General features: G+C 38.5%; 1 protein-coding gene across 1 annotated transcript in view; it reads left to right on the top strand.

Moving 5' to 3' along the window:
- The window catches only part of LOC125779407 (uncharacterized), a 194543-nt gene extending 169722 nt beyond the window's left edge, over positions 1–24821 (top strand). Inside the window, exon 2 of the mRNA XM_049460758.1 lies at positions 23546–24821. Coding sequence (XP_049316715.1) covers positions 23780–24709 — 930 coding nt within the window. The 5' untranslated portion in view covers positions 23546–23779 and the 3' untranslated portion in view covers positions 24710–24821. The remainder of the gene's footprint in view (positions 1–23545) is intronic.
- The last annotated feature ends 2895 nt before the right edge of the window (positions 24822–27716 follow it).

Below are 27716 nucleotides of genomic sequence, written 5' to 3'. Positions count from 1 at the left end.
TTCTAGTGGTTTTTCATTTTCCGCTGATTTGATAACAACAAACTTGGGTTGCAATTGGTTGGTGGTAATTGGTGGTAGTACGGGGAAATCCAGAAATGTTGTATTTCTTTCTTTTTTCTTACGTTTGTTTTTCGGGCTGGCCAGTGAGTCGCAGTCCTGCAACACACTAAACCTATTCCCCACGAGGGGGGGTGGTAGATTCATTGGATACACTACGCGTAACTATTTGTGAATTTATTTGTACGCCCGATTGAAACAAATGAATTATTTTTAGAAGTAACTAAAGAGAATAATGCGTTTAGCACTGTATACTATTAGAAAGCTATCAACTGCACGAGCACTAGGGAAACGAGTCCGAACGAAGCGAGTGTTAGTCGATGGCTGTGTTTTAGGTTTCAAAAGTTCTTCTTGGTTGTGGAAGCATTAACCTTAAGCTGTCTGCTTTGAAATACTGAATAGCTGGCCAATCAAGAACATAAACGGAACGTTCCCTCACAGAACACTGGTAGACACATAATGCTTCTAATGCAGTTTGACCCTGAAGTCAAATCTGAAAACATAATTATTCTATCACCCACAGATATTCTTTAACCTGCGGCTTTAGATTTTACAATACATTAAATTTGATTATATTGCATCATATCATATTTTCATACGATCAGGGGTTTATCCAGTTTAAACGGTTCTGCTTGCTTGTTTAAAGTATTTTACGATCATTTTATTTTACAAAATTTTTCAGTAGACTTACCGTGCGATTCTGTAACTTGAGACAGTCTCAAGTCTCTAAATTTGAGATTTCAAGTTAGAGACAATTTTTGATACTTGAGACGATATTGCTATTCTGTAAGTGACAGTCACAAAATCTATTATTCTTCTTCTTAATTGGCGTAGACACCGCTTACGCGATTATAGCCGAGTTACCAACCGCGCGCCAGTCGTTTCTTCTTTTCGCTACGTGGCGCCAATTGGATATTCCAAGCGAAGCCAGGTCCTTCTCCACTTGGTCCTTCCAACGGAGAGGAGCTCTTCCTCTGCTTCCCCCGGCGGGTACTTCGTCGAATACTTTCAGAGCTGGAGTGTTTTCATCCATCCGGACAACATGACCTAGCCAGCGTAGCCGCTGTCTTTTAATTCGCTGAACTATGTCAATGTCGTCGTATATCTCGTACAGCTCATCGTTCCATCGAATGCGATATTCGCCGTGGCCAACGCGCAAAGGACCATAAATCTTTCGCAGAATTTTTCTCTCGAAAACTCGCAACGTCGACTCATCCGCTGTTGACATCGTCCAAGCCTCTGCACCATACAGCAGGACGGGAATTATGAGTGACTTATAGAGTTTGGTTTTTGTCTGTCGAGAGAGGACTTTGCTTCTCAATTGCCTACTCAGTCCGAAGTAGCACCTGTTGGCAAGAGTTATCCTGCGTTGGATTTCTAGGCTCACATTGTTGGTGGTGTTTACGCTGGTTCCAAGATAGACGAAATTATCTACAACTTCAAAGTTATGACTGTCAACAGTGACGTGAGTGCCAAGTCGCGAGTGCGACGACTGTTTGTTTGATGACAGGAGATATTTCGTCTTGCCCTCGTTCACTGCCAGACCCATTCGTTTTGCTTCCTTGTCCAGCCTGGAGAAAGCAGAACTAACGGCGCGGGTGTTGAGACCGATGATGTCAATATCATCGGCATACGCCAGCAGCTGTACACTCTTATAAAAGATTGTACCTGCTCGATTAAGTTCTGCAGCTCGAACTATTTTCTCCAGCAGCAGATTGAAAAAGTCGCACGATAGGGAGTCGCCTTGTCTGAAACCTCGTTTGGTATCGAACGGCTCGGAGAGGTTCTTCCCGATCCTGACGGAGCTTTTGGTGGCGCTCAACGTCAGTTTACACAGCCGTATCAGTTTTGCGGGGATACCAAATTCAGACATCGCGGCGTAAAGGCAGCTCCTTTTCGTGCTGTCGAAAGCAGCTTTGAAATCGACGAAGAGGTGGTGTGTGTCGATTCTCCTTTCACGGGTCTTTTCCAAGATTTGGCGCATGGTGAATATCTGGTCGGTTGTTGATTTGCCAGGTTTAAAGCCACACTGATAAGGTCCAATCAGTTCGTTGACGGTGGGCTTTAATCTTTCACACAATACGCTCGATAGAACCTTATATGCGATGTTGAGGAGGCTAATCCCACGGTAGTTGGCGCAGATTGTGGGGTCTCCTTTTTTATGAATTGGGCATAGCACACTTAAATTCCAGTCGTTGGGCATGCTTTCGTCCGACCATATTTTACAAAGAAGCTGATGCATGCTCCTTATCAGTTCTTCGCCGCCGTGTTTGAATAGCTCGGCCGGCAATCCATCGGCCCCTGGCGCTTTGTTGTTCTTCAGGCGGGTAATTGCTATTCGAACTTCTTCATGGTCTGGTAATGGAACGTCTGCTCCATCGTCATCGATTGGGGAATCGGGTTCGCCTTCTCCCGGTGTTGTGCGTACACTGCCATTCAGCAGGCTGGAGAAGTGTTCCCTCCATAATTTAAGTATGCTCTGGGCATCGGTGGCTAGATCACCTTTGGGGGTTCTACAAGAGCATGCTCCGGTCTTGAAACTTTCTGTAAGCCGCCGCATTTTTTCGTAGAATTTTCGAGCATTACCCCTGTCGGCCAGCTTATCAAGCTTTTCGTACTCACGCATTTCGGCCTCTTTCTTTTTCTGTCTGCAAATGCGTCTCGCTTCCCTCTTCAACTCTCGGTATCTATCCCATCCCGCAATAAAATATATGTTGACTTTGTTCATAATATATACGAAATTTATGTAAAATTGATTTATTTTTCATCTTTTCGTGTTTGAGTTGCTTACAAAATATAAAGAAACGACAATCGATTAATATCTATGATGATCTCTATTCAGTATATTCAAAATGGCAGACAAGAGCTCTTTTTAGTTTTGTGTCCTGCTAACTACCAAGTCTCAATATTTTGAGACTAACGCTAGAGACTGTTTAGTGAATTGTAACTAGTCTCAAATTGAGACTTTGCCTCAAAATGTCTCAAATAGAGACTAGAGACTGGTTACAGAATCCTGCTATTAAGGTGTCCGAATCGGTTACGTTTTTGTGTTCACATTCTTTTACGTTTGTGTTTAAGATTTTTAGGTACAATGCCTAGGCAGTGCCTAAATAGTGCAACAGTTTTGTTATGATTGCGGAGAACTAACTTTTAAACCGCAAAACCGTAATTTTACTCCGCTTGTGCCAAAGCTTACCAATTGTATTTTGATGTTAAAGTTGGGGACCAAGGCAAAGCATGGGCCCCTCATATCTGTTGTAAAACTTGTGTAACATTGTTAGCAGCTTCGTTAAAAGGTTCAAATCGTAAAATGCCCTTTGCCAATGGTTTGGAGAGAACCTAAAGACCATGTTACAGACTGCTATTTTTGCCTCACGAATATTAAAGGTATTGGACCGATGTCTAGACATACGTTAAGTGCTGTAATTTACCATCAGCTTTAAGATCTGTAAAACAAAGTTAACAACTTATTATTTCAAAAGCCCCAGAATCTTGGGGTATCGATAAAGAACTAGAATCGACTAGCTCTTCAAGTGATGCTACAGAAGCCGCAAAGGAAATGACAACCGATACTTTATTTGATTTACCAGGATGTTCAACAGTGCTGCATCTAATTCCACAGGGTGAACTTAATGACTTAGTTCGAATCTAAGTTTTTCAAAATCGCAGTCCGAACTTTTAGCATCCAGACTAAAAGGTTGGAACCTTCTCCAAAGTGATGTAAATATTACTTTTTACAGAAAAAGGCAGCAAGACCTCACAAATTGCTTTCTTCAAGAATGGGATTTAGTATACTGTTTAGAAGATAACCTTTTGTTTAAAGCACTAGGACAGAAACATGATCCACGTAATTGGTGTCTATTCATTGATTTCTCTAAACTTAGTTTAAAGATGGTACTGGTTCATAACGGTAACAAATATCCATCTGTGCCCTTAGCTCATGCGGTTCATATTTTTTTTTTTGTAATTTATACATTACAACTAGTTCAAATAAGAGAGAACTAACAAGCAAATTGAATATGACTTAAACGTATAATTACAAAATTACAAAACTACTATGAGAGTATTGGCTAATTTGAAAGATCGCTGGGTTTGAGTCGTCTTGGTGGTCCATCTCTAGAAGTTAACATGGCTTCTCCTTCGTTACAATGCTTTAGCAATCTTGCACTATGTAGTGTTGCAATTTTTTAACCCTAAGAATAGAATATTTGTCTCCTTGTTTAACGCGAAAGTAGCGATCTGATAAATACGATTTTATGATGTCATAATGCTGTTTTGGTAAAATCAGTTTCAGTTTCGAAAGCAGTCCTTTGTGACAAATTTTATCGAACGCTTTTTCAACATCCAAAAACACGGCAGAACAGAATTTTTTTTCCTCAAAGGCTTTTTCAATAATGTGTGTAATCCTGTGGATTTGATCAATCGTAGAATGGCAGGCTCGAAATCTAAACTGATGCGCTGGATTTATGCTTTTTCGTTCTTTGATTTTATTGAGACGTTTTATGAGAATTTACTCAAAAAGCTTCGATATTGTCGGTAGAAGTGATATGGGGCTGTAAGAAGATACATCATATCCTGGTTTTCCTGGCTTTGGAATCATGATAACTTCAGCAATTTTCCAATAAGTTGGCACGTATTTAAGATAATAATCCGAAATACTTCTCTTGTCCAGATGTCAGCACTTGTTTTAATGGGACATACTTGAGTTTCTGGTGTTTGTAGTCTTTTACTAACTTTTCGAGAGAGAGTAGTCGGAATTTCTTCCATTGTTTAGGGACCGAAGATTGTTTGCGAAACTTTCATTTTTAAACCTCTTAATTTTCCGATTAAGATCTTTAGAAACTTTATTTAAAATATATGTATCAGCTGGGCAAAGAGTTTGATGCAACTTATGTCGTAGCTTTCTCTTTAATTTAATTATTTCTCTTATACGAGTATCATTGGGATATTGAGAGTCAACAGTAATTTTTCTTAATTCTGGTGTACTTTTCCAAGCTGCGTGCTGCATACTTGTTGTAAAGTGTAAAATTTAAGATTCCAACTGGTCTGTATTTAATATAGAGTCATATTTACTTTCATAACGTTCCATGATCAATTTAAAGTATTCCCAATCCGTACGTTTATTATACAAGGCCGTGGTTTTGTTTGTAAAGATGGCGGTTTCACAATAGGTTAAATAGATTGGAAAATGATCCGAGTTAAGGTCATAACCCTGTGTACAAATGAGCATCCTTCCTCGGCCTCAACACACACACATTACCACACCACATCGATTAACACTTACATCACTAACACGCAACCTTCACCACACCACATCACATCGATTAAAACTTACATCCCTAACACGCAACCTTCACCACACCACACCACACGTACAACCCACATTCTACACGAGAGCAGCACACCGACACCTACACACACATGTACATCACCCACAGTCATACCATCCTATTCAGCGCCAACGGGGATAAAGAAGGATCAATGATCAGATTCAAGCTCATTTCGTTTTCCGACACTATCATCGTTCGGTCACGTTAGCCTATCCCGCTTCGATTCGCCGCCATTCTTTTGCGAAATTATCAAACTAATTAGCAAAATCGTGTACTTATTCAATTTCCTTTTTTTTTAATAAAATCTCGGCTAGAGACAACCCCTTTTTCCGGTATTGCACCCGTTTTGGTTTTGATTTGTGGTGAAGTGGAAAAAAAAATAAAAGGTGAGTGCACTTCAGAACATGGTCCTTCGAGCCATACAGAAAGGCACAGTGGTAATTAATTAAAAAGTTAAGTGCAGTGACATAAAACACAGAAATCAAATTTGGTGACAAAAAAAAAACGAAACATCGTGGTACAACAACAAAAAAAAGTGAAAGTGCAGTCACCCAACCAAAATAACCAAAGTGCAGTGAAGCATATTCAAGTGCAAAAACAAAAGAAAAAAAAAGGAAAAAACGAAACAGTGACAACTAATACAAACCCCCCAACGTTAAAAACAACACAATAATTCAACATTTTCTAATTCTACTAAATAAACTTAAAAAATCGTTTTAATTAAATTAATATATAAAAGAACTATAACTACAAGAAAGACCAACACAGCAGAACAGCGGAATAGGAGCGACCAGCGACTCAGCAACAGAACAAACAACGGAAAACACACACCCGATTCTGCCGATCTGGCATACATCTCCCCAAAGCCCTTGAGGAAAATAAATGTGATTGTATCCATTCCACATTGATTTTTATCACTTTATATAATATATGTATATATGTATGTATCGTTGCGCCAACGGTCAACAACATAAAACTGATAGCTTCTAAATCCGTTTAATAAAAACGGTTAGTGAAAGCTCGGCGGTAAATTCAGTTACCGATATAATAGCAAAGCAAAACGGAAAATAATATATACGTATACATATGTATACGCAGTATACATATATATATATATAATAAAATAAATTATTATTCTTTGCCCTAAATACTTCCTTCGTGTATACAATACACACAATCCACAAAACAATAAAAAATATAAAATATATTTATTCAAGTATTTACTTGCTAATTATTCTGGCAATACCGCTTCGGCTTAGTAACCGTGAGAGGGATACTTGCAAATGCAATACCGCTGCAGATTATTCAGCCGTGAGAGGGATAATTGCAAAATATACGGACAATACCGCTTCAGCTTACTAAGCTGTGAGAGAGATTGCTTCCAAAGAAGTAAGCAAAGGCAGAAAGAAGAATAAAACATAAAAAGAACAAATACATATATACATATCCGCAAACGAAATATACGTATATAACCAAAATTTGATAATTACATACACATATGTATATAAATATATACAGTAGCGCTTTTAGCATATTTCTAACCGTGAATACATAAACGCGAAATATTATACAAGTATATTGCCGAAAACTTTCATATGTTGTATACCTATAAACATAGGATACAAGCAATTAAATAAACTGTTTGAAACATAAAAATTGGTTGAAAAAATTAAATATTGCAAACTAAGCACCTTTGTACATACATTCAATTATTAAAAGTCCAATTTGGCGATTTCCGAGCATTTTCTTGTTCCTTGTCAAACAAGAACAAGCATAAGTGCACATATTTCATTTAACGCATATTATATGCACATAACATCCACACGTATGTACAAAGGGTAGTGACCTAGTGTTCAGTGCGCGCTGATACAAGGGCATCCGGATAAAACGATAAAAATATTTTTCCGATAAAAAAAAAATAAATAAATAAATAAAAATAAATAAAAATAAAAAAAATAAAAAACAAAAAAAAAACGCAAGTAAATACGCGAGCAATAAAAGCGATAACGCATTCTTAAATTCCTTTTCTGAAATAACAGCTCTTATATATTGAAAAGAGCTTTCGGTTACTTATATACTACCTTTTACTAATTCAATTGTAACAACTCTTATTTGTTGAAAAGAGTTTCGGTACCGCATTCTCTATTATAATAAAATATACTTATATTTTATTAACTCAAATTTTTCTGAATGAGCACAGACTCAAAAGACTCTAAAGCAGAATTCTTAAGAATTCCGAAAATGATTAATGACGATAAAAGCCCATGTACACCTGCTGAAGCTACACGCTCAAAGCAAGGTGCTACAAAGCAAAAAAGGGGGAGGGACATTTCTTATATAAAATTCATTTCTGAGAGTGACAGCTTGATTAAATACTGCAATCGATTTGCATCTTTGCCGATTCAGGATAACTCTGAATCGGTACTAGAAATAAAAAAGAAATCGATTGACAATTTTTGGACACGCTCCAAGCTGCATACGACGCAATAGTAGAAACTGATGATTCAGATTTACCTGAAAATTTTAAATCTTCGGCTTACGCCAAATACGAAAATTGCTTAGACCGCTATGAAGACACAAAAGCAATGATCTCAGATCAATAAAAACTTATGAAGGCAATTGCACCTACTCCCCACAGTGGAGTAGAGTTACCACAATTGCAAGCCCAAGAGGCAAGTTCAAGCATTCATCTCAAAGTGCCAGCGTGTGATACGGAAATATTTCATGGAGGTTATGAACAATGGCCGTCCTTCCGGGACATGTTTACAGCCGTGTACATAAACCATACAAAATTATCACAAGCGCAAAAATTGTATCACCTCCGATACAAAACTAAAGGTCAAGCAGGCGTAATAGTCAAGCAGTTCGCATTGAATGACGATAATTTTAATTTAGCTTGGGAAGCTTTAAGACAAAGATACGAAAATGAGAGAATATTAGTTGACAAGCAAGTAACGATACTTATGAACTTGCCTAAAATTCAAAGAGAAACCAGTGAAGAATTCATGAAACTAGAATCCACTGTTTCAAATTGTTTGTCGATTCTGTCGACACAAAATATTCCCACTCACAATTGGGATCCTATTCTGGTGAACATATGTACCGCCGCATTACCAGAGAAATCATTACTTTTGTGGGAGCAATCGCTCTCATCAAGAAGAAAATGCCCAACGTGGCAGCAGATGAAAGATTTCTTAACTACCCAATACGAAATTTCGGAAAGGGTAGACAAAAAAGTAGTCAGAACTAAAAACGTTCAACAAGACTTAAATCGAAGCTTCAATAGACCCAAGCCGGAAGCAACAATAATTTAAACAGAAACTTTTTCAAAGCACAATCGTTCACATCTGAACAAAATAAATTCACGTCATGCGAACTATGTACAGGAGGGCATAAGCTAAAAGCTTGCGATAAATTTAAAAAATTGAATGCGAATGAAAGGAACAACTTTGTCAGGTCAAAAAGACTTTGTACAAACTGCTTGTCCCACTCACACAATCTCAATGCTTGCGAAAGCAAATTCAATTGCGTATATTGCCACAAAAGGCATCATTCTATGTTACGTCTCAATAACTTTCCCAACACATCGCATTGCAGCGCTTTTTCAAAAAAAGCCACGGGTTTAGTTGCCACAGCAACTCCCGAAACAAAAGAAAATTGCCAAGAGACACCATGTTGTTCAAAGGCATTAAAAACTCAAACGCTACACAGCGAAAATCATAGTAGAGTACTACTACCCACAGCAGTTGTCTCCATCGAACATCGAGGAGAACTGTTCAAACTAAGAGCCCTAATAGACCAAGGATCGCAACGATCATTCATAGCGTCTAGGGCACAAAATAGGCTAAAACTGCCAACAAAACATGCCAACTATGAAATTACGGGAATGGGCGGACGAGTAGTACAAAACTCAAGTAAAATCTGCCCTATTACCCTAATTTCCCCCAAAGCGGATAAGGGCATTCAAGCAAATGCTATTGTCTTACCGCAACTAACAAACATGCTTCCAAGCTATCAAATAAATAGCAAGCATTGGGATAAAATTTCACACCTGACACTGGCAGATCCCAACTGCAACACGCCAGCTCAGATAGATATCTTAATAGGCAGCGACCGCAAATCATATTAGAAGGTGTTGAAAAAATTTCGAAAACACTACTGGCGCAAAATACCATTTTCGGATGGGTCCTAAGTGGACTAGTTGCGGAACCAGTCACAGCCATGACAACTCAAGTTGAGGAAATCTCAAACGAGTACCTCAATTCACAATTGAGAAAATTTTGGGAGTTAGAAGAACTCCCCCCTCATTCCAATTACAACACCTCAAGATCAGTATTGTGAAGACTTTTACAAAGCCACAACTACTCGATCAGAAAGTGGTCGGTATGTCGTACGACTACCAATAAAACAACAATTTCCAGACACACTCGCCTTAGGTCACTCTCGCACCTCTGCAATACAGCAGTTTCTAAGTATGGAGAAAAACCTACTTAGAAAAGGTGAGCTTAAACAAGTTTATGATGGTGTCGTGGAAGAATACCTTCATTTAGATCACATGGAGGAAGTAAGCCCATGTGAAAAAATCTTAAGAGGCAAATATTACTCTTTCTACTTGCCACATCATGCAGTAGTAAAGCCTGAGAAGAAAACAACAAAAGTTCGAGTTGTCTTCAATACATCACGATCCTCGAGCTCGGGTAATTCCCTAAATGATATTCTATTTACGGGACCCACACTCCAACCAGATTTAATGCTCCTCATGTTGAACTGGCGTATATACAAATACGTATTCAATGGGGATGTCGAAAAGATGTATCGACAAATACTGGTTCATGAAGATGATCAAGATTTTAGGCGGATTATTTTCCGAAAATCTGCCAATAGTCCACTACGCGACTTTAAATTGAAAACAGTTACCTTTGGCGTAAACTGTGCCCCATATCTAGCCATTCGTACACTACACGAACTGGCAGAAGACACAAAGCCAGAATTTCCACTGGCAAAACAAGTCTTAAAAAGGCAAACGTATGTAGACGATATCCTGTCTGGAAGCCACAGTCTTCCACAAGCATACGAGACCTTATCACAGGTAATAAGTGCCCTCAATACCGCAGGGTTTCCTTTAAGAAAGATTACAGCCAATCACCCAAATATTGTAAAAAATATTCCTAAAGACCATTTGTTGGATACTAATTTCCTTATATTTGAAAAGGAAAGTACAACAAAAACACTAGGCATCCAATGGAATGCGATATCGGACCAGTTTTCATACACTACTGAGTCCATATCCGCAATTACAAAACGCCAAATTCTCTCCTCTGTGGCAAAACTTTTTGACCCCGCAGGATGGCTTTCACCAATTATGATACAAGCGAAAATCCTTATCCAAGAATTATGGCTAGACGGAACCGACTGGGACGAACAAGTGAAACCTCTTCGAAAAATGGTCCCAGTTCGCTAATAATTTGAACGACATCTCGAAGATACAAATTCCACGGTGGGTAAACTATTCCCCCGAATACAAAGTGGAACTACACGGTTTCTGCGACGCCTCTGAAAAGACATACTGTGCCACTATTTATGTGCGCACGCAAAGCGATATTGCAACCACAAGCCACTTACTGGCGGCAAAAGCAAAAGTCGCACCTCTAAAAACGATAAGTCTACCACGACTTGAACTCTGTGGCGCTCTGCTACTAGCAAAGCTAGCTTCTATGGTGCAGGCTCACTTAAATATGACGAAATACAGATTATATTTATGGTCCGATTCCGAGATAGTTCTAGCCTGGTTAGAAAAACCACCACATGCGTGGAAAACTTATATTTCTAACCGAACATCTTAAATACTTGACCTAGTAGGATCAGTCACTTGGCGTCACGTAGCCAGTGCTGACAATCCTGCTGATCTAGGTACAAGAGGATGCAAACCTCTGCATCTCGCCACCTCCACCCTCTGGTGGAATGGCCCCTGATGGTTAACAGAATCTCCCGATTCTTGGCCACAATCGCCCATGCGCAACATACTTGCCCCAGAAAGTCGCAAAATCGACACCTATCATGCAACACTGGATGACACTGACATCCTTGAACGATTTTAATCGTTCCCCCGCGCCCTCCGGGTAGTTGCCTATATGCTCAAGTTTATAGAGCTGCTCAAACTTAAAGTTAAAGGAGCAACTTATCTCCATTGCGATAAATTGACGCACCAAGACTTACAAAAAGCAAGGGTCGCTCTTATCGCTTCAACCCAAACGCGCTACTTCAGCCGCGATATAGAATTACTAAGAGAATCGAAGCCTATCGATAAAAAGAGCTCACTCTTAGTTCTAAACCGAATTTCTAGATACGAAGGGTTTACTTCGGGCAAATGGTCGGCTTGCTAATTCAAGCCTAACGTACAATGAACGCCACCCTATAATCATACCAGAGAGGTGTCCGTTTGCCACTTTACCGAACATCTCCTCATGCAATCGGGTTTACTTCGGGCAAATGGTCGGCTTGCTAATTCAAGCCTAACGTACAATGAACGCCACCCTATAATCATACCAGAGAGGTGTCCGTTTGCCACTTTACCGAACATCTCCTCATGCAACATATGGTCCGCCAAGAGCTGTACAAACCCCGACTGAAGCCCCAAATAAAGAAGTGCATTTTCATGTGCAAAATCTGCACTATGCATAAGCAGAAAATGCGATCGCAGATTATATGCCTTTCACCACTACAGGTGTAGATCCATGCTAAGGTCTCCTACCCTCATGAAAGGCTATGTGGCTGTTTTTGTTTTTTCACGACAAAAGCAGTACACCTTGAGCTATGTACGAATCTGACGACGGAGGCTTTTCTTGCGGCTTTTGCTCGTTTCGTCGGACGACGAGGCTTTCCATCAAAAATCATGAGCGACAATGGTAAAACATTTATCGGAGCTCAAAGAGCTACCGAAAAACAGTTTGTGGACTTCACAAAACAAGTCTCACTGGACATTGTCCAAAAATACGCTTCCTAAGGTATCAATTGGCAGTTTATCTCCCCAAGCGCTCCACATATGGGTGGCTTATGGGAATCTGCCGTAAAAAGCTTCAAATCTCATTTTAAAAAGATAGCTGGCAACCACAAATTTAATTTCGAAGAATTCACGACCCTCTTAATTAAAATTGAAGCCGTTCTTAATTCACGGCCTCTCGCTGCACTCTCGCAAGATCCCTCACACTTTACTGCCCTCACGCCAGGGCATTTTTTTAAAGGAGCGCCCATTCTGGCCACACCTGAGCCAGGCGTGGAGTCGCTTTCCTTATTAAACCGCTGGGAAAGAATTAAAATTCTCCATCATAACTTCAGTCGTCGATGGAAAGATGATTATTTAAAGGACCTCCACAGAAGGTACCGATGGAAAACAACAGAAAATGCGCCTAAGCTTGGAGATTGTATCTTGATCAATGACGATTGCCTCCCCCCCACCGAATGGCGGCTTGGCCGCATAGAGAAGCTCTACTACGGCTCCGACGGTCATATTCGCGTAATCGATCTCCGTACACAAACGGGAACGCTAACCAGGCCGCTCGTTAAGCTATGCTTTTTGCCAACCGCTGATAAAACCGAAAAGTAAACCGATAATAACGTAACCGTAATTAATAGACAAAGAAACAAAAATAAATAATAATAACAGCCTGCATTAGCCATAAATAACCGCAAAAACCAAGAAAAATGAGTCGATCCACATGACGATTCACTCGTGCCACATTACGTGGCACCAATGTCCATATGAATATATATATGTACTAGCTGACCCCGCAGCCGTTGTCCTGCGTGAAATTATGTGCTTTGAAATGAAAAGAAATTTGAAATAAAAATTCATATTGTGTTGATAATCATTTAATTGAGATTTTTCTACATTTTTTTCAATGTAACGCAGCTTGATAAACAACATTTTTTGGTGTCTGTCTCGGTGCGTTAATGTACAGAGAAGATGGTTTTCCAACTCGTGTGCACGCCACTTAAATCTGGCCGTGTGAAAAACATAGCATTTCCAAACTTATGCCACCCACTATGCGACTATCCTGTTGATCGTCATCTCAAATTCAATTTTCACTGGAAACGGAATACATTTGAGCTGAAATGGCAATCGTTAGAACTCAAAGGAATTCGTACAATCAAGCATTCTGCGCCCTTGTTTTCGATGGGTGCTTCACAATCAGTCGGGTTTCATTACACAGTTTCGGTGCATGAAGATTGCGAAACATAATAATGACAGGTCCAACTTTGAGACGCACAGGATGCGGTGGCATACCAAGCCTCTCCAAAGAATTTAGAAATTTCACTGGATAATTGACGGCGTCGTCGTCATTGTCAAGATGATCGATCGATTTGTATGAACGCAAGTCTCCCGGAATTTGACTTTGAATCTTCCGGTTTAAGTCATCAACATCGATATTTTTGGCAGCTAACATTGCGCGTGCACTTAAGGAATCGTAGTTACGATAATTTGGCCAATGTCCGAACATTCGTGATGAGTTCATCTTTCGTGAATTGATAAGCGGCGAATGGAATTGATATCAAACCATCAACGTTTATATCGAAAAGTGTGCGAACTTCATTTTCATTCCAGTGATTAATATGTTCCAGCAATTGTTATTGCTGGCTTACTTCTCCAAAACTTGCACACACCGAACCATTCACAGTACGCAATGACTCAAATGAAGTTGAACCGCGTACATTTATCAATAGCAACCGAAGGTAGAAACAATCGTCGTTTTTCGGGTGGATTGTGTAAATTCGTCCTAATGCATTAGTTAATAAGACACCTGGATGTCAATCTACTGGTTGGCCTTGCTTTCTGCGTAACTATTTCTTCGACGATGCATTCCATGTATAATATCAAAGTATTTCCGAATGTCCTTGCAAATGGATCACTGACGAAAGTTGTGCTTCCTTTGGTCACGTACTTCCAAACGTATTTTATCGATTTCACCAAACTGCAATACTAAACACTGATATGAGTTTTGAATGTGAATTAGACAATAATGGTGAATACAGTACGATCCATGTGTTGTCAACTTCGATATTCACTCTTCTTAGTTGAATGCTGAACGTTCTGTTATCTGGTGAGCGACGCCGATAGAGTTGATATCTACCATTTCTAGTTTGTGCTTCCGAAAGAAAAGCACGTGGATAGTGTTTCGTGCATTTATTGTCAGACATACAAACCGAAGTGGGATTGTAATGTCCGCAAGGTCCATGAATCATATTGGTTTCCACTACTTCCTATAATACTGGATCTTTCTCTACATCAGGAATTTCCGCAGAAATTTTTTCATCAATTTGATCTGGTGTAACCATCATCCAAAGAAGAATGTGTGCATGCAAAATAGAGGTTTTTGCCACTCAACAAAGTAGTTACATCTCATCCAACAGCACCATTTATACGTTGCTTCAAGATAAAGACAATCAAACATCGTAACTGTTGTAGGAAAAGTCGTGCTGTAACATCGTGACGATCACTTGCTGATTGACCGCGAATTATAATTCCGAACGTATGTCTCCGCATCCTGGGAGTACTTCTTGCCTTGCCTTGCCTTGGCCTGCCATACTTTGTTGGCAAAAAGAACACCGACCGATATTAGATCGACCTCTTGGTGGCTTCGTAACAAATTTTAATCTGCAATTGACCTCTTTGTGTGAAACACACGTAAAGTTTTCACTGAATAATTTTCAATAATTTTTCTTCTGAATAGACGAAATAAAAAAGCAAGCGACCGAAATTGAACGAATCAAATAATTTACAAATCAAAATATTGAAAAACAAAACAAACAAAAATTGAAAAAAAATGTGTATGGAAAAAATTTACTTTTTAGAATTGTCCAATTTTCCGACTTTTCCTCATTATGATATATATCCACATATATCGCCTTTTACTTTGGCATCGTTTTGTTTCATACACGTTTACGCCAATTTAAGGTTTGAATATTGGATACTGCGATGGTAGCGCCATCTATCGGTCAAACATTCCAAGATTAAAAATTGATTAAAAATGAAAAAATAATTTAAAAAACATTTTCCAGTGGACCAAATTGTAAATATAAACCTTTCCCGAATCTCCTTGAACGTACACACAAAATTTCATCAAAATCGGCGCATCCGTTTAGGAGCAGTTTCTAGGCAAACCCACGGTCAGAAGATTTATATATATAAAGATATGCTAATTAAAATAAAATCTTTTAACAGATAACAATGTATGCTGAGATGCCAACTGCGCCCACGCCCACAATACGTTTGGCAGTTGCTGTTCCGCGCTCGAAGACTACACCAGTCGCAGCGCCGCGAACCACCATAGCCACCGCAGCTCCTCGAGCAGTTTCAACGGCTCCGCATGACGACACCCGATCAACGGCTCCGGAACCACCACAACTAGAATGCGCTCTATGTCGCCGTCGTCATCGGTTGCCACGCTGTGGCATCTTCAAGGGGATGACCCCTCAGCAACGCCAGCAGATCGCTCAGGCACATGGACATTGTCTGAATTGTCTGGCGCCCACCCATCGTACGCAAGAGTGCACAACGGGCTACCAGTGCCGAGTATACATGCGTCACCACCATACGCTGCTACACCGCACCGGCGTACTCGATGGCGGGCGTCATGATGCTCCTCGCAGACGTGATGCCATCAGAGGACCCAAGCGATCGCAACCACGCAGGCCGACCTACTCTACGGCGGACTCCCGTTCCTGGCGTCACCGCAATCCTGCACCGAACCGGAGGCGCCAGCCAAGGCCGCAATCGCGCCGTTCCACCGGCCTCAGCAACGTGGTAGCCACGTTACAACGGCTTCAGAGGCTACTAGGCTAGACACTCGCCTAGGGGGGCCAGGATGTACAAATGAGCATCCTCCCTCGGCCTCAACACACACACCACATTACCACATCACTAACACGCAACCTTCACCACACCACATCACATCGATTAAAACTTACATCCCTAACACGCAACCTTCACCACACCACACCACACGTACAACCCACATTCTACACGAGAGCAGCACACCGACACCTACACACACATGTACATCACCCACAGTCATACCATCCTATTCAGCGCCAACGGGGATAAAGAAGGATCAATGATCAGATTCAAGCTCAGTTCGTTTTACGACACTATCATCGTTCGGCCTATCCCGCTTCGATTCGCCGCCATTCTTTTGCGAAATTATCAAACTAATTAGCAAAATCGTGTACTTATTCAATTTCCTTTTTTTTAAATAAAATCTCGGATAGAGGCAACCCCTTTTTCCGGTATTGCACCCGTTTTAGTTTTGATTTGTGGTGAAGTGGAAAAAAAATAAAAGGTGAGTGCACTTCAGAACACCCTGATTGATCGAAAAGTAGTTCTGGGATATTTTGCCCACAATGAAAAAATCTATCAGGTCTGGAACCTTTTGATTATCTGATGGCCAATATGATGTTAAGCTCGTCGAAAATGCGTAACTTCCGGTTGACTGCAGTGCTTTATAGAGTTCTCTCTATAGGTTAAATATATTCGAAAATGACCCGAGTTAAGGTCATAACCCTGACTGATCGAAAAGTAGTTCTGGGATATTTTGCCTACAATGAAAAAATCTATCAGCTCTGGAACCTTTGGACAATATGATGGTAAGTTCGTCGAAAATGCGTAACTTCCGCTTGACTGCAGTACTTTATAGAGTTCTCTCCCTTTTGTAGTCGTAAGCCTTAAACCCCAGTGCGTGTTCTTTGCGTTAAAATCACCACCCATTATGAGTCTATACCTACATATGTCTGTTTATTAAGTGTTGGTACTCTTCAAATTGGATTTGATGCCTTGGAGGACTGTACAAAGAGGTAAGTGAGAGCGGACTTTTAACTCCGTAAATAGTCACTGTTGTAGCTTCAAACTTATGAGTTGAAAGTTTTTCTTCCTCAAAATGTTTAATCGTATTTGGTTAAATGAGCTTCTGCGGCCCCTCTAATTACAACCCAACTACACCCCACACATAGACACCACATCTTCACACCACACTCCACACATCAACTCAATACATCGGCATCAATGTCAAGAACCGATTCTTAATCGACTTTGACTACTGAAGATCGATTCCGCAAAATCGATTATTTAACGAAAAAACTAGATTTTCGAGTAGAATCGGAATCGAGTTTACCATCCCTACTGGCAGCCATCGCGTGCACATATAAAACCTCCGCACAATAACCACCACAAAAAAAATGATTTTTGTTTTCCATGTTATTTATATGGAAAACAGAAAATTTGAAATGGGCACCTCTTAATATTAATATGTATTAAGAGCTCATCTTTTGAGTGACTTTTTTTTTACACATTTTCGAAAGTTTTGAGCCTGTTTTTCAGTTGAAAAAAAGGTTGCCTCAGAATGACACACCCTAATATATATACATATACATATATGCGAGTATATATACATAAAATTTCGTATACATACGTAACAAATGAAAAAGTGAACGCAAAAAGTTACAAAAAAGTGAGGTGACAGCAAGTGCAAGAATATATGGGTACAGTGCTAGTGAAGTGACCGAAACAAAAAAAAATAATAAAAAAATAAAAGAAAAAAAAGGTTTACATCGAAAGAGAGTGATGTGACATAATCGTGGTGCGCTAATATAAGCACTTATGCAATATAGGCATAATTAGTGCAGTGAAGTGTGGGTGACATATAACCCACAGACAAAATAAAAACCACAACCCAATTGAGGCAATTAGACGAACGAGGAAAACGCAACAACACCGGCAGCAGAAGAACTGGGGAAAAGGAAGATAGGCACAGGCACAGGCACTAGCACAGGCACCCACCAATTCAGACATACACTCATACAAGTGTTATGCCCAAAAGCCCCTGGGGGAAGTCAAAGTGAGTGTATCGTTTCCTTTCAATATTTGCATTCTATATACTTACATATGTGTATGGTATAAAATCACAAAATTAATTTTGTTCTGATCAAAATTCCGGTTAAAAAAGAAAAAACCGTTACCAAACTGTTTTCGGCATTCGGTTTATTTTCCAGTAAAAAACGAAAAACCGCTAACAAAGCAGTTTGGTACTGTGTATAGCGGATTATTGATTGCCGGTAAATGCTTACCGTTGTGTTATAACACAAAGCCTATCCCATAACTATAAAATATTCAAGTATTTACTTGTAGAAAGTTCCAGCATACCCCTTATACTTAATCAAGTTAAAGCAGGATTGCTTAAAAAGCTACGGCAATCATAAGCAAAAAACAAAAACCACACAACAAAAGCATATGTTTAAATAACATCCCTTATATTATAAATACATACATATATACATATATGTCCCATATCACATATTTATATTTATTACATACAGAGAGCATAACTTGCTCATTTATTATTTTAACCAACTTAATACGTATGTTTAACAATTCTCAGATTTATATATTTAAAAATATATACATACATACATCTCAAATTACCAGATCTTTCTTTCTTTTCGCGGATTCTTGTCACTGGGAACATACAATATATAAGCTTAGTATCTAGCTCTCAAGAAATGTAAAAACATCATATGAAAAAACGCTTAAGAAACGGACAAGAAACTTTCCTGCGATAAATTTACTTGTGCTAGTATGCAGCTCTAAAGTAATCTGGTACAAATTTTTAGTACTTTTTTTCAATTAAATGAGAATATGGCAAACCTGGTTTTGCCAAGAAACATCAAATCAACAACAACGCGTTTAAAGTTTTCAACTTACTACAGCCTTACACGGTGACTCCAACCTTACACATCTTCTCAAGCGGAGCATATAAGAGGTATTCATATGAATTTTTCACTCAACATGAAGTATGATATAACGAACAATTCTGCAGCATTAACTCAAAAATCACGTTTTTTGAATTATGCCGGTCTTGCAGCAAATGAGCGATATGTCTATGTGGCGCAGTTAGACAAATTACATTGTATATACATATATACATACAAACGGGTGAACTTGAGAAAATTACCTACGATTGGTTAATTCCCTTTTCGTGGTTTTTTCGTACGAACATATATATATACATATATATATATACGTATATCAATGGCGGATCCAGTAAAATTTTTTTGGGGGGTTTTACGAAAAGTTTTACTACTCAACGTATTTTTGATATAGGAGGTTCCTCGCGAAAATTCAGTTATTATAGGACACGTTTTGTCTTGTGCACAAAAATGGGTATAAGGATAGTTGAATTGCGAAAAATCATATTATACTGTTGAAAAGAATGAGTTAATTGTGCAACTTGACAAATAATTATGCACATGATAATGAGGACCTTGTAAAGTTAACTATGTACTACGTAAAATGATGGTGCTTTTTGTACGTATTGCGTTGCTTACGGCATTGAACATGGCGGGAAAATAAAAACTGCTCTGGGAAATTTGGTCAAAAAACTTACCAAAATTGGAGTAAAGCACTTAAAGATTTCGAACATCACGCGCAACTTGACTATCATAAAAAATGCTTGCTTGATATTGAAAATTTGCGTGATATCGCACGCGGAAAGCAAAAACCAATCGATATTCAACTCGATACACAAAAAGAAAAATCAAAACACGATGCAGTTCTGAAATTAACACCTATTGTCAAAGCTATTATTTTGTGTGGCAAGCACGGAATCTCACTTCGTGGGCACAGAGACGATGGTCGAGTTATAATGGAATCAGACATTTTACAAGATGAAGAACAAAGTTTTACATCTAACGAAGGAAATTTTCGAGAGTTTCTACGATACCGTGCTGAAGTAGATAACGATTTGATGCAACATTCGAAGCATTCCCTCAAAACGCAATGCATACAAGTAAAGTGAAGCCGTATCGACATACATACATCAAATTGCATCCGTTCGTAATTAAATCATTAGAAAGAATCGTTACTTGGAAGGATCCGGAGACTTCAACTACGGCCTCTCAGCTCGTCGCTGCGATTTCTGCTGCAGAATTCCAAATTTCCTGCTTCATTATGCAATCCGTACACGCAGGCGAAGAAATGCGACAAAATGCTGAAAAAACCTTTTTTTGATTTTTAATAACGTTGAAGAAGTATGCACCGAACTAGGTACAGAAATAAAAGTACCACACACAGTAGTCGCCAAATGAATCGCTTCCATTTGAAAACGAACGACGCTGAGACATACTATCTCTTTGCTTTTTATATTCCTTTTCTTGATACTTAATTGCTCATTTGAAAAGCCGCTTTCTTGACCACAGATCAGGGTTAGAAAATTTTTGTGTATTTTTCCCAAAGTACGAATTTGACGCTAAAAAAGCTCGAGAAACATTTTCTTTTTTTGAAAGGGTGATCAGCTGTTCAGAACGAAACTTTCTTGCGGAGGTGAAAATGTGGAAACAGCAAACTTCAGGCAAGCATTTTCGAAATGCTCTCGAAGCTTTAGAAGCAGTGAACAAAACGTCTTTTGGGAATGGTTTCAAGATTTCAGCATATTGGCGTTATTGCCTGTTTCAATAGCATCACCGGAAAGAAGTTTTTCAAGTTTAAAGAGAATTAAATCCTATTTACGAAATACAACAAATCAAGATAGGCTTAATGGTCTAGCATCAATGAATATTCATAGGGATATTGATCTGTCTGTTGATGAAATACTAGAAGAATTCTTTCAAAAACCAAGGAAAATATAATATGGAATGTGAGATCCCGTGTAATCCTCAATTAATCACTGAGCTTCAGCGATACTGCTTGTACAAATGCAGAGAAAGTTCGAATTATAACGGGTGATTTTTTTGAGGTTAGGATTTTCATGCATTAGTATTTGACAGATCACGTGGGATTTCAGACATGGTGTCAAAGAGAAAGATGCTCAGTATGCTTTGACATTTCATCATGAATAGACTTACTAACGAGCAACGCTTGCAAATCATTGAATTTTATTACCAAAATCAGTGTTCGGTTCGAAATGTGTTTCGCGCGCGTGTTTTGTTCAGCGATGAGGCTCAGTTCTGGTTGAATGGCTACGTAAATAAGCAAAATTGCCGCATTTGGGGTGAAGAGCAACCAGAAGCCGTTCAAGAACTGCCCATGCATCCCGAAAAATGCACTGTTTGGTGTGGTTTGTACGCTGGTGGAATCATTGGACCGTATTTTTTCAAAGATGCTGTTGGACGCAACGTTACGGTGAATGGCGATCGCTATCGTTCGATGCTAACAAACTTTTTGTTGCCAAAAATGGAAGAACTGAACTTGGTTGACATGTGGTTTCAACAAGATGGCGCTACATGCCACACAGCTCGCGATTCTATGGCCATTTTGAGGGAAAACTTCGGACAACAATTCATCTCAAGAAATGGACCCGTAAGTTGGCCACCAAGATCATGCGATTTAACGCCTTTAGACTATTTTTTGTGGGGCTACGTCAAGTCTAAAGTCTACAGAAATAAGCCAGCAACTATTCCAGCTTTGGAAGACAACATTTCCGAAGAAATTCGGGCTATTCCGGCCGAAATGCTCGAAAAAGTTGCCCAAAATTGGACTTTCCGAATGGACCACCTAAGACGCAGCCGCGGTCAACATTTAAATGAAATTATCTTCAAAAAGTAAATGTCATGAACCAATCTAACGTTTCAAATAAAGAACCGATGAGATTTTGCAAATTTTATGCGTTTTTTTTTTAAAAAAGTTATCAAGCTCTTAAAAAATCACCCTTTATGAATAACAACAAAAATCTTGTAACTTATTATAATTGCTTATAATTTGTTGTGATTTTTTTGATCAATAACCTCATTCCAAACCCATATCAACAAACACATATTTTTCTCTGAGCTTAGGGGGTATTTTAACACCAAAGCAGGATTGCGTAAAAAACCAAAGCGTAATACATATGTACATTAGGGTGGCCCAAAAAAAACTAACTCCAAAAATTCACCCTGAGCACCCCTCCATTTTTTTTAGAATGGGGTTCAATATACATCTGTAATTTTTTCAGATTTTTTGATGGATGGGAAAAGAACCCAAAGTTTCACGATTGATAACAAAAAGTCGAAAAAATAAAAAATCCATATTTTAATTATTATTTTTGTTTCTTTGTTGCAGGTGTTTCCAATATCTAAAACAGATGCTGAAAAATATCATCAATAAGATATAGATTGACAAGACTTAATATTATTATGAAATAATTCTTATAAAAGTACCCAAAGTGATACCTGTTTTAAACATTTCATCAATAACTTATGAAAAACCATGGCCTCCAATTCTCCTGCAACAAGGCAGTGTGACCGTGTTTTCTTTTTGGGTATTACAGATGAGGAATCTCTATTAATCAACTACCTACTAATCGGCAAGTGCTTTTGCGTTTTCACTGGCACTTGCGTAAATTTAATTTAGTGCGTAGTGCAAGTCATATGACAGTTGAGAAGGTAATCAGTTATGGGAAAGAGCTCTCATACCAACAAGATTAATTAAACACTGCGTTGATAAGATTGAGAAACTCTATTCAAAGTGGTTGTTGCAAAAAAAAAAATAAATCTCGTAATTCAAAACATCAAAAAGCTCGTGAAGATGAATTTATATCTGAGCTTGACTCTTTATTTGATATAGCTCATGCAGATGCTTCAAATTTGATAAAGATTGAAGAAGACCGCAAATTTCTAGCAGATCGGTGAGACCAGCGAAAAATGGCTATGACTAAAGTTGACAAAAGCTTAGCCAAAAAGCAGGAAAGAACTTTAAAGAGATTTAACGAAGATGAAGAGAGAAGACGAAAAGCCCAGCTCTTAGAAATAACACCTAGTACCTCCAAAGGGACATCTTTAATGTATGAGCCTTATTTCGAAATTGGACTCTCTAGTGACACTTCCTGTTCCTCTGAAGATGAAGAATATCCAGTTTCAACTTTTGTAAAGAAGAGCTCCCGGTGCCAGATCACTGACCATCATGCTAATGAGCCGAGCAGTGACAAACCTGTGAAGGCTGCTAAGCAAAACTTGTTTTCTAAGCATGTGATAAGCTCTTTAGGCTTTGAGGTTGATGGTCCCAATCGCAGCAGCACTGGGCCAAGACCCTAGCTCGTTGCCATTATCACGCAGCACTATTCAACGCCAAAGAAAACAAGGGCGAAAATCTATATTTCAGGAAATAAAGCAATCTGTTTCTTTTGAGGATCCAGTTATAGTTCATTGGGATGGTAAGATTCTTCCCGATATTTTGAGCAATGAAAAAGTAGATCGTTTGTCAGTAATAGTTTCTGCAGACGGTAAGGAAAAATTGCTTGGAGTACCAAAACTTGTAAGTGGCACTGGCTATAACTCGGCTAATGCAGTATATGACGTACTAACAGAATGGCATTTGGAGAAAAACATAGTCGGCATGTGTTTTGACACTACAGCCGTCAATACAGGGTTGAAAAATGGAGCTTGTGTTTTGCTGGAACATAAAACTGGATCTATTATGGCTAGCATGCAGGCTTAATATTTTAGAGACTGTTCTCAGTAAGGTATTTACTTTTTGTTTTGGGCCATCCAGCTCTCCTGACATTCCCTTGTTTAAAAGGTTTCAGGCAGCATGGCCATCAATTCACTTAAATAACTTAAAACCATTGGAAAAAGCTACTGACAAAGACAATTTAAATGTTAATGCAGTAAATTCTTTATTAGATATCTTAATGACGGAAACCCAATCCAGAGACGATTACATGGAGTTAATAGAGCTATCACTACTAGGCCTGGGCCATTCTCTAGATAATGTTCATTGGAGAGCTCCGGGTGCCTTACACCGTGCTCGCTGGATGGCAAAACTCTTATACGCCATTAAAATCTTCTTGTTTCGTGAGGAAGATGTTTTTGAAACCACACAAAGGGAAAAATCACAGCTAGAACGCTTTGTGAAATTTAGAATGCTTGTATATGTGAAATATTGGTTTGAGGCTCCTATGGCTGCAAATGCTCCTTGGTCAGACCTTTCTCTATGGAAAGACATGACCACTTATGAAGCTATTGATCCACAAATAAGTGAAGTGGTTAAAAATGCTATAAAATCCCATCTTTGGTACCTCTCGGATGAATTAGTTGGGTTGAGTTTGTTCTCAGATAAAGTAACAAATAATGCAAATGCTGAAACTGTCAAAAAGATAAGATGTGAACCTACTGACCGAAAAGTAAGAGGTGATTCGTCACTTTTAAGTGACCAAGCCGAATTGGCCGATTTTGCCAATCAAAGATCTTTGCAGGTGTTTGAAAAGGTAAAGATAAATTCAACGTTTTTAAACACAGATCCAAATGAATGGAACATCAATCAGCATTGGAGGGAAACAAATCGTAAGAAACCTGAAAGTTGTTAATGATATTGCTGAGCGTGGAGTCAAACTGTTTGATGACTTCAATAAGCTTCTAACAAATGATGAAGAAGAGAAGCAGTTGCTCCTACAAAAGGTAGAAGCTAATAGAAATTGGGTTCCGCCAAAAACGACAAAGAGAGCAGTTGTTAAAAGCTTGGGGTCGCCAACTTCAAAGAAATAAGCCATGTTTTTTTTATTCCTTTTTATTATTATATAAGATTGCGTTATTTATTAACATTATTCTATAAAATAAATGAATTTATTACTTCCTACGTAGTTGTACTTATTAAAAAAATTTACCAAAATTGCGGATTTTTTAATTTTTTCCTTAATGTTATATATCATTGAGCACCCTCTTCCCGTTGGAATATTAAATTGAAACTTTCCCAGAATATTTGTTTTGGCGATAGCAAAAAATTTGGGGGGTGCCCCGATCTGTAAACCCGATTTAGTTTTTCGCCTATATAATATGGGCCACCCTATTGTACATACATGCATATGTACAAAATGCAGTGATCTCTAAGTCTATTATTACACGAAGCAACTTTTGTTGCTAATTCTCGGGCGATTCTCTTTTGCTGTCGCCCATTACCTTCACACGAGCAACTTGTGTTGCGCAACTCTGTTCGAGTTTTTTTCTCATTCTCTTTCACTTTAACCTATTGTCGTTTCTTTTTCCTTATAGGTATTTGGGCCACTGTATCACATATATTAATCAGTTCTGTCAATTAAGGAATACATTTTATTTATAATTCAAAATTTAAACAAATATTATATGACAGACTTTCACACTTTCTTTTCACTATCGTCTGAATCAATTTGTATGGCTTTCTCCATACATTTCACAATATCTTTAATTAATTCGATTTTTTCGTCATACTAAATTTTCTAAAATATTTATATTATATTATGTATATCTGTATACATATTTGCAAATTACTTACCAAAAGATGAAATTAAATTTTTTAAGTATATTCAAAATATTAATTTCAAAAAAATATACGCAAATGCAACTATGTACTACGAAAGAAAGAACACGAATGCCGAAAAACGTCGCAGCGAACTGTTACGAATAAGAACACAAAGCGAGTTGCTGAACACTGGAAACTCGGCGCGATTCTCCTCTCCTCGTCGCCCCCTCGCCTATAAACCAAGAGTTGCCGCAACAAAAGTTGCTTCGTGTAATAATAGACTAATACAAACGCTCATTAGCACATAATAAATAAAATATCCACCTATAGGTATACCCTATAGGACATTTGGACATAAAGCATATATCAAAGAAATATAAAAAAAAACATAAAATGAAATAATTAAAATAATTTCCGGTCATTAAAAAATAATTAAATCAAAGTTAACCGATTAACTATTTACCTCATTTTAAAACTCTTATGAAAAACTCTTAAAAGAGTTCGCGATTGCATATATTATCAAATATGTAAAGCGTTATCTATATATCAATTTCGTTCAAAACTCTTATCGGCAAAAAAGGGTGAAAGATATTTCATACACTAAATTTATTTCCGAGAGTGACAGTCTAATTCGATACTGCACTCGATTCTCATCTTCACCGATTCAAGATAATTCAAAATCGGTATTAGAAATTAAAAAAGAAAGTCTTGACAACTTCTGGGCACGTATCCAAGCGGCATATAACGCAATCGTAGAATCTGACGACTCAGATTTACTAGAAAATTTCTAATCCTCGGCTTGCTCAAAATACGAAAATTGCTTAGAACAATATGAAGAGACAAAAGCCATGATCTCTGATCAACTAAAACTAATCAATTGCACCTACTCTACAACCGAGAGTAGAGTTGGCCCAAAGATGAGCCCAAGAGGCAAGTTCAGGCATTCACCTTAAAGTGCCAGTATGCGATAGAGATACATATATTTCATGGTGGTTATGAACAGTGGCCGTCCTTCCGGGATATGTTTACAGCTGTGTACATAAACCATCCTAAACTATCACAAGCGCAGAAATTGTATCACCTCAGATACAAAACCAAAGGTCAAGCAGGCGTAATAGTCAAACAGTTCGCTCTTAATAACGAAAATTTCAATTTTGCTTGGAAAGCTCTTAAAGCACGTTACGAAAATGGGAGAATATTAGTCGAGAAGCAAGTGACGATATTAATGAATTTACCAAAAATTCAGAAAGAAACCAGTGAAGAATTCATAAAGCTTCAATCCACTGTTTGAAATTGTTTGTCGGTTTTATCGGCACAGAATATTCCCACAGATAATTGGGACTCCATTCTGGTAAATATATGCACAGTTGCATTACCAGAAAAATCGTTAATTTTGTGGGAGCAATCGCTCTCATCGCGAAGAAAGTGCCCAACGTGGCAGCAAATGAATGAATTTCTTACTACCCTATATGAAATTGCAGAAAGGATAGATAAAAAACTAGTCAGAACGAAAAATGTTCAAAATGACCTCAATAGAAGCAATAGACCCTAAGCAAGTACCCACAATAATTTAAATCGAAGCTTTTTTAAGAATCAATCGTTCACTTCCGACAATATAAGCAAACGTCATGCGAACTTTGTAGAGGAGGTCACAAACTAAAATTATGCGAAAAATTCCAAAAAAAAATGAATGTTAGCAATCGAAACAATTTCGTAAGAACGAAAAAATTATGTACCAACTGTTTGTCACATGCGCATACGCTTAAAGATTGCGAAAGCAAATTTAATTGCGTTTACTGCCCTAAAAGACATCATTCAATGTTACGTATAACCAATTTTTCCAGCTCACCCCCAAACAGCGCAAACGTAAAAAGAGCAACAGGATTAGTTGCAACAACAAATTCTGAAAACTGCCAAGAAGCACCATGCTGCTCAAAGGCGTTAAAAACCCAAACGCTACATAGCGAAAATCACAGTAGGGTACTATTACCCACGGCAGTTGTCTCCATCGAACACCGAGGAGAGCTATTTAAACTCAGAACCTTAATAGACCATGGATCACAACGATCATTTATAGCGTTTAGGGCACAAAACAGGCT

Source organism: Bactrocera dorsalis, chromosome 6, assembly GCF_023373825.1.
Source record: "Bactrocera dorsalis isolate Fly_Bdor chromosome 6, ASM2337382v1, whole genome shotgun sequence".
Lineage (NCBI taxonomy): Eukaryota > Metazoa > Arthropoda > Insecta > Diptera > Tephritidae > Bactrocera > Bactrocera dorsalis.
Note: the sequence above shows the minus strand (reverse complement) of the source record. Positions and strands in the feature narration are given on the sequence as shown.